Genomic DNA, 15,545 nt, shown 5'->3' with positions numbered 1-15,545 from the left:
TGGACGTATGCCCAATCTCACGCTCACCACCTTATCCACTATGCCATGGCCTCCCAAAGATGTGCTTGGGTGGTGATATGGGCCCCAACATGGGTACCACTATGAATAAAATTGCCTGCACCACTAATGGGTGGAAGCTGAACAGCACTTCCCACATATACTCTTCAAGTATGCCTATAGGTCCTATAGGCCATAACATAAAAAGAAAAAGAAAATAACCATATGATGGTAGAGAAAGATCACCTAATGCGAAATAGTAAAGATAATGGGGAAAATGTCCATTGGTGCCCAAACCAAACCCTTGAAAAGTAAAAATGTTTTCTTTTATAACTCAAAACCATTTTTTTTGTTGGCAGTCATTATCAGATAAATGTGAGCTGAAGAAAAAAATGTTATACTTGAAGATATTTGGATACCAATGTTCATTTTACTCTCACCATGCTAAGTAAATGGTGAAAATTAAAGAATCTCCATTAGATAACCTTCATTATACTTCATATCTGATAATAACTGCATTTTGTCATCAAGTTTGGCTCAGCAACTGAGGTCATAATGTATGTAATTTTGTTGGGCAAATACACCAGGAACTGTTAGAGATTTTCCTTGAGTGAGTGTATTCATTTAATGTTAAAATATAGTCACTAAATAGAGTTGAATATGCTCTTGTGATGAAATGTTAATTGATAAAATGTAGTTTTTATATTAGAAATGTTTGTGATTGAATGATTTGAAGTAGCCAGAAGTGAGAAGTTTATTGTATGTAGATGCTAACATCTTAGCTATGTCGCTTTAATGGGATTGTCAGGTGTGACGTAGGAATGTCTGTGTATTTGCTGCAATTGTTTTTTTTTTTTTTTTTAACAAATGAGCATATGTAAATCTAGAGTAAAAATACTGCAAGAAAGAGGGTTAGATACAACTATAGATCAAATATATAGATATTGTAATATACAGCTTGTTTAACCAGGCAGTTGGATAGGTGGTAACATATCATACTTATCAAGTAGATATCTTAAACTGAGAGTTATTACTTTCACTAGTAAAAACTGGACTTCTTTTTTTTGTCTACTGATGACAGGTAAGGGTGACTGATCTTAAGGGCAACAGCCTGGGGTCCCTTAAGGTGACTGCCAACTCAGCCACTCGGGAGTCGGATGAAGTGGTCATAATATCCAAGGAGGCACTCACTTCAGTCTCCTCTGCAGAGTGAGTCTTTGATCCATTACTATTTGTGAGTGAAAGAAATAGAAGGAAGGAGGATTTAACATACTTTAAGAATGAGTCACTTGAACAGAATAATTTGATGAGTCAGTGTTAACAGTAGATTCATTTGTTAGGAATGAGGTGTGAAAGTGCATGATGTGAATAATTGTTCAAATTAAGAAAATAGGCATGCATTCTTGAGTGCTTCCTAGATTTATTTGATGTACGATTTAATTATTTTGATGCCCTAAAATGTAGGAGATATTTTCCTCATTCAAGATCCACACGACATATAATGGTTATTTTTATACAAGTATCAAGTAACATGCAAAAGTACTATAGTGATATATATGTGAAAAGGATTACATTATATTACATTTTGGAACACACACACACACACACACACACACACACACACACACACACACACACACACACACACACACACACACACACACACACACACACACACACACACACACAGGGGTCAGTATTGGCACCAGTACTTTTCCTCATTTATATTAATGACATGCCAGAAGGAGTGAACAGCTACATAAATTTGTTTGCGGATGATACGAAACTGTGCAGAGTTATAAAGCAAAAGGAGGATTGTGAAATACTGCAAGAAGACCTAAATAAGATCTGGGAATGGAGTAAGAAGTGGGAAATGGAATTCAATGTGAACAAAAGCCATGTCATGGAAATGGGAAAGAGTGAAAGACGACCTGTGGGAATCTATAAGATGGGAGATGGAGTAGAACTGGAGAAAGTCAAAAGGAAAAGGACTTAGGAGTGACGATGGAAGAAAACAATCAACCAGTAAGCCATATTGATAGAATTTTTAGAGAAACATAATTTGCTAAGGAATATTGGAGTAGCATTTCACTACATGGACAAAGAAATGATGAAGAAATTGATAAATACTATAATAAGACCCAGATTGGAATATGCAGGAGTAGTGTGGACCCCTCATAAAAAGAAACACATAAGAAAATTGGAGAGCTACAAAAAATGGCTACAAGAATGGTCCCAGAACTTGAAGGGATGACATATGAGGAGAGACTAAAGGCTATGGATCTACCAACCTTGGAACAAAGAAGGGAGAGAGGAGACCTGATACAAGTCTATAAATTGATCAACGAATGGACCAAGTGGATAATGAGAAACTGATCCTGAGAGAAGAATATGACACCAAGCACAAGATCGCATAGTAAAAAGCTGAGAAAGGGAAGATGTCTGAGAGACATAAAAAAATATAGTTTCCCGCAAAGATGTATTGAGACGTGGAACAGTTTAGATGAAGAAGTAGTGTCTGCAACGAGTGTGCACACTTTTAAAGTAAGATTGGATAAGTGTAGATATGGAGACAGGGCCACACGAGCATAAAGCCCAGGCCCTGTAAAACTACAACTAGGTAAATACACACACACACACACACACACACACACACACACACACACACACACACACACACACACACACACACACACACACACACACACACACACACACACACACTGTTACGACAGTTACATCAGTCTGTTTGCAGATGATGCTAAATTAATGAGAAGGGTAAATAGAAAAGAAGATTGTGAGGCGCTACAATTAAAATAGTGGAATGGTCACTCACATGGGAAATGGAATTTAATACAAAAAAGTGTAGTGTATTAAAATTTGGAATGGGCCAAAGAAGGCCGAAGGAAGTTTACTCAGTGGGCAATGAAGAAATTAATAACAAGGCCAAAGAAAAAGACCTGGGAGTAACCATTGCGGATAACTTGTCACCACAAAAGCACATAAGTCGAATTACAGGAAATGCCTATGAACTTTTGAGAAATATAAAGGTGGCATTCACTTACGACTCTAATATGCCCAAAATTAGAATATGCGGCTACAGTATGGTCACTGAACAAAAAGAAACACATAAGGAAACTAGAGAGAATACAGAGGGCAGCAACGAAGCTTCCCCCCAAGTTTAAGTGAATGGTCATATGAAGAAAAGTTACGAATACTAGGTCTTACAACCGTAGAACAGAGAAGGGAAAGAGGAGATCTAATAGCAGTGTACACATCGATGAATGGACTGGAAAAATTAGATAGAGAAGACTTACTAATCTAGGACAACAGTGACACAAGAGGACAAGGAAAGAAATTAAGAAAGGACAACTGCAGGAGAGATATCAAGAAGTTCAGCTTTCCACAAAGATGTGTAGAGGTGTGGAATGGTCTAGATAAGAGAGTCATTGAAGCAAGGATAATCAATAAGTTCAAAGAAATGTTGGATTTTCATAGATATGGAGGTGGGACTGCTCTTTTCCTGTATGTTGCAACTAGATAAACACAACTATGCAAATACACACACACACACACACACACACACACACACACACACACACACACACACACACACACACACACACACACAGATACATACTCATCTTGGGGTAAAGTAACTAGCGGAGTGCCACAAGGGTCAGTGTTAACCCCCATTATGTTTCAAGTTTATGTAAATGACATTCACATTGGGATAAACAGTTATATAAATTTATTTGCTGATGATGCAAAGTTGCTAAGAGTTATCAAAATCAGATAGGACTGTCTGCTGTTGCAGGAAGATTTAAACAAGATCTATGAATGGAGCAGGAAGTGGAAATTGGAGTTTAATGCCAAGAAATGCTACATAATGGAACTAGGAAAGAGTAAGAGAAGACCAGTATGGAACTATTTGATGGGAGAGGAACAAATAATGAAGACTAAAGAGGAAAAAAGATCTTGGAGTGATCATACAAGAAGATCTGAGCCCTGATAAACACATAAGCAAGATATTTGGACTATCATATAAAATGTTGACTAATATAAGAGTGGCATTTCATTACATGGATAAAGATATGATGAAAAAAATCATCACAAGCATGATACGCCCAAGGCTGGAATGTGCAGCAGTGGTATGGTCTTCGAACTCTAAAAGGGATATAAGAAAGTTAGAAAGGATACAGAAGATTGCTACAGAGATGATGCTGGAATTATGGGACCTCACATATGAAGAACGACTGAAGGAAATGGGACTGCCAACCTTACACGATAGAAGAGAATGTGGGGACATAATCACAATGTATAAGATAGTAAATGATATTGAAAAAATAGACAAAGAAGACCTGGTGCTGTTGACAGAAGATGGAAGGACAAGAGGACATGAAAAGATCAGGGTGAGGTAGTGTGTGAAGGATATTGGAAAATACAGTTTTCCACACAGAACGGTGGAAAAATGGAATGCATTGAATAATGGAATTGTCACAGCACATAGTGTGCATAACTTTACGGAAAAACTAGATAAATGGAGGTATGGAGACAGGACACTATGAGCCCTGCTCGAACCATGTACAATACATTTAGGTAAATACACACACACACACACACACACACACACACACACACACACACACACACACACACACACACACACACTAGAAAAAGTAAGTGACAATGGAAGAAAACAATCAACCGGTAAGCCATATTGATAGAATTTTCAGAGGAATATTGGATTAGCATTTCACTATATGGACAAAGAAATGATGAAGAAATTGATAAGTACTAAAATAAGACCTAGATTGGAATATGCAGGAGTTGTGTGGACCCCCCATAAAAAGAAACACATAAGGAAATTGGAGAGACTACAAAAAATGGCTACAAGAATGGTTCCAGAATTTAAAGGGATGACATATGAGGAGAGACTAAAAGCAATGGATCTACCAACCCTGGAACAGAGAAGAGAGAGGGATCTGATACAAGTTTATAAATTGATTAACGGAATGGATCAAGTGGATAATGAGAAACTAATCCTGAGAGAAGAATATGACATTAGAAGCACAAGATCGCATAGTAAGAAACTGAGGAAGGAAGATGTCTGAGAGATGTTAAAAATTTAGTTTCCAAAAGATGTGTTGAGACTTGGAACAGTTTGAGTGAGGAAGTGGTGTCAGCAACGAGTGTGCATAGTTTTAAAGAAAAATTGGATAAGTGTAGATATGGAGACGGGGCCACACGAGCATAAAGCCCAGGCCCTGTAAAACTACAACTAGGTAAACACACACACACACACACACACACACACCAGACGCAGTCGAGGAAGGACCCACTGGCGCCGTTCCGTCAATCATCTGATCTTCACTACCTGTTGTACAGTATTTACAGTGGCCTGGGCAAGTAGTGTGGACTCATTTTTCATGTAATCAACTGTTAAAGAATCATGAGTAAAGAAGAGATTCCATCAAAATGCAGATATGAGACTAGGGAAAGAATGAAAGGTGATGATGACTATGTTGGTGAGGGAGAGAGCGCATTTGAAGGTTTCAATACGGCAAATACTTCACTACTTAAGAGAGTGTTGAATATTGAATGTAAACTAGATAAATTGATAAAGGAGAGTATGAAAATGAAAGAGAATGAAGAACAGGAAAAAGAGTATATAAAACTGAAAGAAAGGATAAAAAAAAGTGGAAGAAAACGAAGCTAGATTAAGAGCAGAAAACGAAGAACTGAAAAAGGAAGTAGCTAACTACAAGAAGCAGATGGAAGAAGGACTTGGTAAAGCCAAGAAAGAAAAAGAAAAGCTGAAAGATCTAGTAAACAAGGAAGAGGAAAGAGTACAGAACGTGATTAAAAAGAAGTACAAGTATAGGGAGTCCAAGATGAGAAAGATAAGGCTGATTTTCAGGAGGTGATTCAAGAACAACTAAAAGAAAAAGAACAAAATATGACAAACAAAATGATAGAAGTCCTCAAGACAAAAGAAAATCTAGTTAGAGAAATTGCAGAAAAAAAGAAGAGTGTAATCGTATTTGGAATAAAAGAAAAAAATATAAAATATAGACCAAGAAGAGAAAAGAAGAAATGAAATCAGTCAAAGACCTACTAAAAAATCTAAACGACGAAGATAGGCAGAACTTAGAAGAGGAAGTAGAAGAAATAAACAGAATGGGACCATATCAAGAAGGAAACACGAGACCAATTAAAATACTACTAAAATCACAAGCAGCAACAGAAGAAATACTATATAGAACAACAAAACTTAGAGAAACAGAAAGCTGCAAGAATATTTATATAAAGAAAAATAGAAATGAGGAAGAAAGGAAGAGATACAATGAACTGGCAGCAGCAGTAAGGAAAAAATAATGAAAGGTCAGAAGAGGAAAAAGGCATTTTTGGAGAATTCTAGGAGACAGGATAAGGAAATGGTATATAAATGAGAAGGAAGAGAAAAAGTGGAACAAGTTTAACTAAAATGATAAAGGCAAGAGACTAAAAATGATGTATACAAACATAGACGGGTTTTATCAAGTAAATTAGAATTAAGAGATTACATAAAGAAAGAAAATCCAGATATTGTATGCCTGGCTGAAACAAAACTAAATGAGGCAATCAAAATAGACTTGGATAATAGGTATAATGTATGGAGAAGAGACAGAGGGGGTAAAGGAGGAGGAGGAGTCATGATAATGTTAAGGAAGGAGATAGTGATAAACCAAGTGGAATGTGGAGAAGGAAAAGCAGAAGTACTGTATGTTAAGATGCATATTAATAAAAAGAGTTAACAATCATTGTAACATATGTGCCACCAAAAACAAATTCATGGACCAATCAAGAATATAAAGACATGATAGATGACACAATAAGGAGTCTAATGAGAATTGTTAAAGAAAGGAGAAAAGTGATATTAGTAGGAGATTTCAACTGTAAAGAAGTGGACTGGGAAAATTATGAAAGTGGTATGGGGGAAGAAGCCTGGGGAGAAAGATTCCTGAACCTAATGATGGACAATATGATGGACCAGAGAGTAAAGGAGTGCACAAGATTCAGAGGAAACGACGAGCTGGCAAGATTGGACCTAGTTTTTACAAGGGGTATACAAATGAATGATGATATAAGATATAAGTGCCCATTGGGAAAGAGTGACCATGTAATATTAGAAATGGATATAGAAGAGGGAAAGGAAGATAGAGACAATTTATACAAAGGAGACCGATTAAATTACAGAAAGGCTGATATTGAGAATCTCAAGAACTATTTTAAAAACGTAAACTGGGAGGAGATGGAAAACTCAGAGACAATGCAAGAGAAGTATAACTTATTTTTGGAAATATACAAAACAGGAGTCAGGGAATATGTCCCAAAATATAGACCTAAAGAAGAAGGAAAGAAAGATTGGTTTAATGCAAGGTGTGCTAGGGCAAAGGAGAAAAGAGATGGAGCATGGAAAAGGTGGAGGAGAAATAGAAATCCAGTAAATAAGGAAAACTTCAAGGCAGCGAGAAATGAATATGTTAAGGTGAGGAAGGAAGAGGAAAAGAACTTTGAAAAGGACATTGTCGAAAAATGCAAGGAGCCAACAAAATTGTTCTATAGATTCATAAATGGAAAAATTAGGCAAAAAGAAACAATAGAAAGGTTAAAAGAAGAGAATGGGATGGTGGAAGACCCAAAAAGTATGGCAGAACTATTAAATAATAAATTCCAGGAGGTTTTTACTAAGGAATCCAAATTTGAGAGGCCACAGGGTAATAGAGACTGTCTATATGAAGGAGATTAAAGTAACCAAGCTTGAAATAAAAGAATTAATGAAGGAACTGGATGAAGAAAAGGCAATGGGACCAGATGAAGTCTCAGGCAGAATACTGAAAGAATGTAGGGAAGAACTAGCAAGTCCTATATACAACATCATAAAATGCTCAATACAAAATGGAACAGTACCAGTAGAATGGAAAAGAGCTGAGGTGGTTCCCATATATAAGAGCGGAAGGAAGGAAGAACCTTTAAATTACAGACCGGTATCACTAACTAGTGTAATATGCAAGATGTGTGAAAGAATAATAAAGAAACAATGGATCGAGTTCCTTGAAGACAACAAATTAATATCAAATAGCCAATTTGGTTTTAGAAAAAGACGGTCTTGTGTAACTAATTTATTGAGTTTCTATTCTAGAATAGTTGATAGAGTACAAGAGAGAGGATGGGTTGACTGTATTTATTTGGATTTAAAAAAGGCGTTTGACAAAGTGCCACATGCAAGATTACTATGGAAGTTAGAGGAGAAGGGTGGCTTAAAAGGAAGCACATTGAGATGGATAGAAAATTATTTGAGGGGGAGAGAAATAAGGACGGTAGTTAAAGATATGAAGTCCAAGTGGAGAGCAGTAGAAAGCGGAGTGCCACAGGGTCAGTATTGGCACCAATACTTTTCCTCATTTATATTAACGACATGCCAGAAGGAGTGAACAGCTACATAAATCTGTTTGCAGATGATATGAAACTGTGCAGAGTTATAAAGCAAAAGAGGATTGTGAAATACTGCAAGAAGACCTAAATAAGATCTGGGAATGGAGTAAAAGTGGGAAATGGAATTCAATGTGAACAAAAGCCATGTCATGGAAATGGGAAAGAGTGAAAGACGACCTGTGGGAATCTATAAGATGGGAGATGGAGTAGAACTGGAGAAATAAAAAAAGAAAAGGACTTAGGAGTGATGATGGAAGAAAACAATCAACCGCCAAGCCATATTGATAGAATTTTTAGAGAAACATATAATTTGCTAAGGAATATTGGAGTAGCATTTCACTACATGGACAAAGAAATGATGAAGAAATTGATAAGTACTATAATAAGGCCCAGATTAGAATATGCAGGAGTAGTGTGGACCCCTCATAAAAAGAAACACACAAGGAAGTTGGAGAGACTACAGAAAATGGCTACAAGAATGGCTATGGATCTACCAACCCTGGAACAAAGAAGGGAGAGAGGAGATCTGATACAAGTTTATAAATTGATCAACGGAATGGACCAAGTGGATAATGAAAAACTGATCCTGAGAGAAGAATATGACATTCGAAGCACAAGATCGCATAGTAAAAAGCTGAGAAAAGGAAGATATCTGAGAGATGTTAAAAAATATAGTTTCCTGCAAAGATGTATTGAGACGTGGAACAGTTTAAATGAAGAAGTAGTGTCTGCAACGAGTGTGCTTACTTTTAAAGTAAATTGGATAAGTGTAGATATGGAGACGGGGCCACACGAGCATAAAGCCCAGGCCCTGTAAAACTACAACTAGGTAAATACACACACACACACACACACACACACACACACACACACACACACACACACACACACACACACACACACACACACACACACACCACCCGGTAGCTCAGTGGTTAGAGTGCTGGCTTCACAAGCCAGAGGACCGGGGTTTGATTCCCTGGCCGGGTGGAGATATTTGGGTGTGTCTCCTTTCACGTGTAGCCCCTGTTCACCTAGCAGTAAGTAGGTACGGGATGTAAATCGAGGAGTTGTGACCTTGTTGTCCCGGTGTGTGGTGTGTGCCTGGTCTCAGGCCTATCTGAAGATCGGAAATAATGAGCTCTGAGCTCGTTCGGTAGGGTAACGTCTGGCTGTCTCGTCAGAGACTGCAGCAGATCAAACAGTGAATTACACACACACACACACACACACTGAAACAATGGAAGAAATGAGTCCCTGACTTTTGGCTTACTCTTGTTCTTTAAGGGAACTTGCAATCAAGTGGGCTTTTTTTTTCCAACTTTTTTTGTTGTCCTTGGCCAGCTTCCCTTCTTGCTTAGAAAAAAAATGAATGAGAGCTTTAGATCAGTATTTAATGTAGAAGGAAATTTCATAGAACCAAATGATGAAGAGACACTGGAAAGGTTACGAAATGTTATAGTTCATGAACAGAAAATTGCTAGAAAAGGTAGATGTAAGAAAAACAATGGAAACAGATGGAGTGTCAGGATGGACACTGAGAGAATGTAGAGAACAACTGGTAGACCAATTTGGGATGTGGTCAACAACTCATTAACCAAAGGAAAGTACCAAGGGAATGGAAAAGGGCAAATGTAATCCCAATATACAAAGGAGGGAAAAGAATGGAGCCCTTGAATTATTGACCTGTGTCACTGACTAGTGTTATGGGAAAACTCTGTGAAATTGTGATAAAAGAATAATGGCTGGAATATCTAGAGGAAAATGAAATCATAAAGAATTCCCAATTTGGATTTAGAAAAGGAAAATCATGTATTACAAATTTACTATACAGTAGTACCTTGGGATGTGAATTTAATTAGTTCCGTGATGGAGCTCATATCTCAAAAAGCTTATATCTCAAAAAAAAAATTTCCCATTGAAATATATTGAAAAGATAATATAGATGGATGAACCACTCTTATAACGCATATTTATCTGGGAGGGTGCATTCCATGGGATGCATCCCATCTTCACTTAGAATTGTTGATCAGCTGGAGTATACAAATACAGCCACCCACAGAAGACTGGGTGCTCTAGTAATCACAGAAGAGCTTGTTGACAACCCGTTGACAACACTGCCACAGTTGTAGAGGTTTGTTTACATTATTCCCCCCCTCTGTGATCAGTGTCAATGGAGGAGGTAGGCAGATATGGAAGAAATTTGTTTTGCCTTTTCAGTTACGTACAGATGCATACTTTATCAATGCGTGAAAATATATAGAATGAAAAGTTAAAGTTATTTAGTGTTCTTACCTTGAAAACATATGTTTTCAGCTAGCAGTGGTGGATGGCAGAGGAGGAGGGGAGGGAGGGAAGAAGGGATGCAGGTACCGTTCAAATGTAAGCGTAAATGAAAACTGCACTTTTAGATAAAAGAAAGATAATTAAATAGTGTGAAAATGATGAAAGAACAAGCACAGTGCATGAAATCTGTGGGAAACATATAGATATCATCTCAGCTGAGGTTGGACCGATGCACCGAGCTGCCAACTAGTGGCAACATCCCCAAGCATGACTCATATAAAAAATTTGCTCGTATCTCAAAATAGAAAATTGATAAAATCGTAGCTTTTATCTCAAAAAAAACCTGTATTCCTGGCAGCTTGTATCTCTAGGTACTACTGTACACTATTTAGATATTAAGAAGGCTTTTGAGAGTACCACATGAAGGACTCATGGAAAATAGGACATATAGGAGAAGTACAGAGAAATACAGTGAAGACTCAATACTCGAATGTCTAAATACCTGAACTTTTCAATACTCAAATGCAAAATTTTGATTTAATACTTGAAAAAATACCTGATAGTCGAACGTTCACACATGTGGTTGTAAACAAAGGCTCCGTGGTGTCCCTCTTCCCCCTCCATCAGTTGTGACGTGCTGCTGCGGTCATCAGAATAACATTCTCCTGCATTCTATCTGTAGTTTTTCATTTATAAACTTACATTAACACCAAAGGCTTATTAGTGGTGAAAATATCTGATAATCAAATGGCCACACATTTGGTCGTATAAAAAGCACCATCCTCTCCCTTCTTGCAGCTGCCACTATACCGTTCTGATACCACATTACTGGTAGTACTGGTAATACGGGTATTACAGCAATACCGGTATACCAGATGCCGGTGAGCATCGCTAGCCCTAGTCTTGAGAGAAAACAACCTTCTGCATTCTGTCGGTAGCTTTTCATTTAGAAACTGACGGTGGCACCAAAGAGGCTTATAAGTGATGAAAATAAGGAATATGGTGAGAGTGCAAGTGTTAGTGAGCCACATCCCTCCACTATTGGTTTCACAGGAATCACATCAGGAGAAAAGTTAAAAAGATATTTTCATGGATGGTGACGTCCTCTAGTGACCTCCCTCCTCCTCCTCACCCTTCTCCCCTCCTCTTCTAAGTTATCCATCACCAGCCTTCACTTATGGTATGTACAAATCAAAATTATAAAAAGATACATTGAAATTTTTATAAACGAGGTTTTGGTAAGATTAGAATGAATTACCTGATTTATAGGTATCAATAGTTGAACTTTTTGATACTTGAACAGCCATTTGGAACTAATTAAGTTCGAGTATTGAGTCTCCACAGTATCTTAAACTGGATGAGGGACTACGTAACAGAAAGAGAAACGAGGACAGTGATAAGAGACACCCCCATTAAGTTGGAGCTTAGTAACTAGTGGCGTACCACAGGGTTTAGTGCTGGTACCAATAATGTTTTGAATATAAATGATATATAATAGAACCTGAGTAGCTACATAAATTTGTTTGCTGATGATGCAAAACTCTTGAGAATAATAAAGAACAATGAGGATTGTATGGAATTGCAGAGAGATATTGATAAGGTACAGTGGAACCATGCGTGCTTTGGAGTCCGAGGGGTCTCCAAGCGCACGGGTTCGAATCCTGTCCACGGTCTGAGTGTAGGTTGGGCTTCCTCACTCAGGGCAACGGTTTCCTAGCGGGTGGGCTTTGAGATAGGAGGTAACCTAAAAAAGTATCCCCTTTAGCCCATAAATTCCCGTGAAAAGCCCACATGGAAAAAAAAAAAAAAAAAAAAAAACTGGGAAGGAGCCAGAAGTGGGAATTATAATTTAATGACAAAAAATGCCATGTGATGGAAATGGGTAAAAGTAATATAAGACCTATGTGGGAATATAAAATGGGAGAAGAAGTTGTAATGAAAAGGAAGGAAGAGAAGGAACTGGGAGTGATTATACAAGACAACCTGATTCCAAAAAGACACATAAATGGGTTATTTGCTTCAACATACAAAATGCTATAAAATATCAGGCTGGCATTTAACTGCATGGACAAGAGTATGATGAAAAAGATCTTAACAATGATAAGACCTAGGCATGAATATACAACAATGGTGTGGTCACCACACATGCTAAAGGACATCAGGAAGCTAGAAAGAATCCAAAGGACAGTCATAAAGATGATGCCAGAAATAAAGGACCTTCCCTATAAAGATAGACTGAAGGAAATAGAACTACTAACTTTGAAGGATAGACAGGGGAGGGAAGATCTAATAATGATGTACAAGATAGTGAATCATATGGAAAAGATAGATGGACAAGACCTGGTATTAATTGAAGATGGAGATAGACGGACAAGTAGACACTAAGATCAGAGAAAGTCAATGTCTGAGAAATGTTTAAAAGTTTAGGTTTCCATATAGGACAGTGGACATCTGGAACAGCTTGAAAGATGAGATTGTAACAGCAGAAAGTGTGTGTAGATTTAAGGAAAAGTTGGAGAAAACTAGATATGGAGACAGGTCACCATGAGCCCTGTTCTATCCCTGTAACATACAATTAGGTAAACGCACACACACACACACACACACACACACACACACACACACACACACACACACACACACACACACACACACACACACACACACACACACACACGGCCCGGTAGCTCAGTGGTTAGAGCACTGGCTTCACAAGCCAGAGGACCGGGGTTCGATTCCCCGGCCGGGTGGAGATATTTGGGTGTGTCTCCTCACGTAGCCCCTGTTCACCTAGCAGTGAGTAGGTACGGGATGTAAATCGAGGAGTTGTGACCTTGTTGTCCCGGTGTGTGGTGTGTGCCTGGTCTCAGACCTATCCCAAGATCGGAAATAATGAGCTCTGAGCTCGTTCCGTAGGATAACGTCTGGCTGTCTCGTCAGAGACTGCAGCAGATCAAACAGTGAATTACACACACACACACACACACACACACACACACACACACACACACACACACACACACACACACACACACACACACACACACACACACTCATTAAATAACAGATGTGCAGACTTACCTTGGCAAATTACATTATTAATGATTGTATACAGAAACCTTATCTTTGGTATTTTGTTCTTTTATAGGGAAAAGTCTGCCTAATACATAAATAAACTTAAAAGTGCATGTGATAGGAGTGAATGGTATTTATAGTCAACTAGAAATTATTTCTATTGTTTACAGATGGTACAGGACTTGCTATGATCAGCTTGCAGAATTCACTTTATATTATAGAAAAAAAGCCAAAGGTGTACTGTATTTCAGGAAGGTAAAAAGAGCAAGATGCTGATATACAGTTGATGTGATGATGTAGGAGAGATTGATTGATGGAAGCTGGAACAAATGGTCAGATTTTGATATGGTGATTGATGCAGTTTTTGAAATGGAGGCCGTGGAAGCATATGTAATTAAAGCTTAGGATGAAAAGGGAAGAAAAGTACAGTAAAACCTCGCTCGGCAATGAATGGATGTTGGCGTAATGAGGAAATGGAGGAGGACAAGGAGCCTGAAAGAACCCTCTCCGTCAAGATTTTCGAGGAGATTTTTAATCATATTAACCAGGCCATACATCTTCTCCAGGAGAATGACCCCAACCCAAACCGAAGTAATGGCGTGACTAATGCTATAGAAAATGACATGAAAGTGTATAAAGAACTATTTGAGGCAAAGAAAAGGATGGCAAAACAGACAGTCATCTCATCTTTCTTCAAACCACTCACCGCCCAAGCAACCCCATCCACATCCCAAGCAACCCCATCTACCGATCAAGCAACTCCATCCACCTCCCAAGCTACCCCATCCACCTCAAAAGCAATCCCATCTACTTCCATAGGAGTCATCTCGTCGTACTTCAAAGTTCGTCCTGCTACCTCGAAAAAAACTCCACCCACTTCCAAAACAACTCCATCCACCTCCAAAACAACTCCACCCACATCCAATCTATCCTTCACATCCACCGTAACCTTGAGTGACGAAGGAGAGCGCATCTAAGGACGAACAATTCGGGAGACGACCAAAAAATTTGTCAATATATCGACCCAGGGGACGAACGATATTTCAGGGGACGAACGCAGTTAAACGGCTCGCCGGCAGCCGTTGTGTGATAGCCAACCCAGCTATCACACAACAACAAAATAAAATATAAGCACAAAAGAAAATAGAAACAGGAACATACGAAAAATAGTACATAACATAATCTCCGTGCCACCACGATTTTCTCCTGTTTTTCCTGGGCATGGTGATGTTACCGGCGTGCTCTACTGTAGCTTCCTCGGCGTTATCCTCGCTGCTCTGGTGGCTCTCAGCGTTGCTGTCATCATCATCCTGGCCATGTCCAGGTACTGCAGATTGTGGCACATCCGTCGCAGCTGTTTCCTCGCTTACCTGGCAAGGAACACCGCCCTACTGCCCGCTCCTCTCACACTGAGCATCACCTCCGAGGATCAAAGGAACTTCTTGGCCACGTGCCTTTAACTTCCCTTCTTGGAAGTCCAAACTTTTTCCCACATGCGTGAGGAAGTCAGTCCCCAGCAGGCAAGAGTCTTCCAAGGCAGAGACGAAGACTGGCAATCTTTCCATGTTTCCCATGCCGATGTTCACTATAACGGGGCCCCACAAAGCGGCACTGACTTGTGACACAGCTGTTGTGTAGCTCTGGCATGCTGCACACATCCAAAATCCTCTCTCATGACTGTCTTCTCGGATCTTGTCTGTCTTCCTTCC

The 15,545-nt window shown here is 38.8% G+C and overlaps 1 protein-coding gene across 2 annotated transcripts in view; it reads left to right on the top strand.

The window, feature by feature from the left end:
* The window catches only part of LOC123520501 (dolichyl-diphosphooligosaccharide--protein glycosyltransferase subunit 2-like), a 37,199-nt gene that overhangs the window by 10,739 nt on the left and 10,915 nt on the right, over positions 1-15,545 (top strand). For both annotated transcript variants that reach the window (XM_045282804.1, XM_045282803.1), the window contains exon 8: positions 1,079-1,206. In XM_045282804.1, the coding sequence (XP_045138739.1) occupies positions 1,079-1,206 (128 nt within the window). The remainder of the gene's footprint in view (positions 1-1,078; positions 1,207-15,545) is intronic.

The sequence above is a fragment of the Portunus trituberculatus genome, chromosome 47 (assembly GCF_017591435.1).
Source record: "Portunus trituberculatus isolate SZX2019 chromosome 47, ASM1759143v1, whole genome shotgun sequence".
Taxonomy (NCBI): domain Eukaryota; kingdom Metazoa; phylum Arthropoda; class Malacostraca; order Decapoda; family Portunidae; genus Portunus; species Portunus trituberculatus.
Note: the sequence above shows the minus strand (reverse complement) of the source record. Positions and strands in the feature narration are given on the sequence as shown.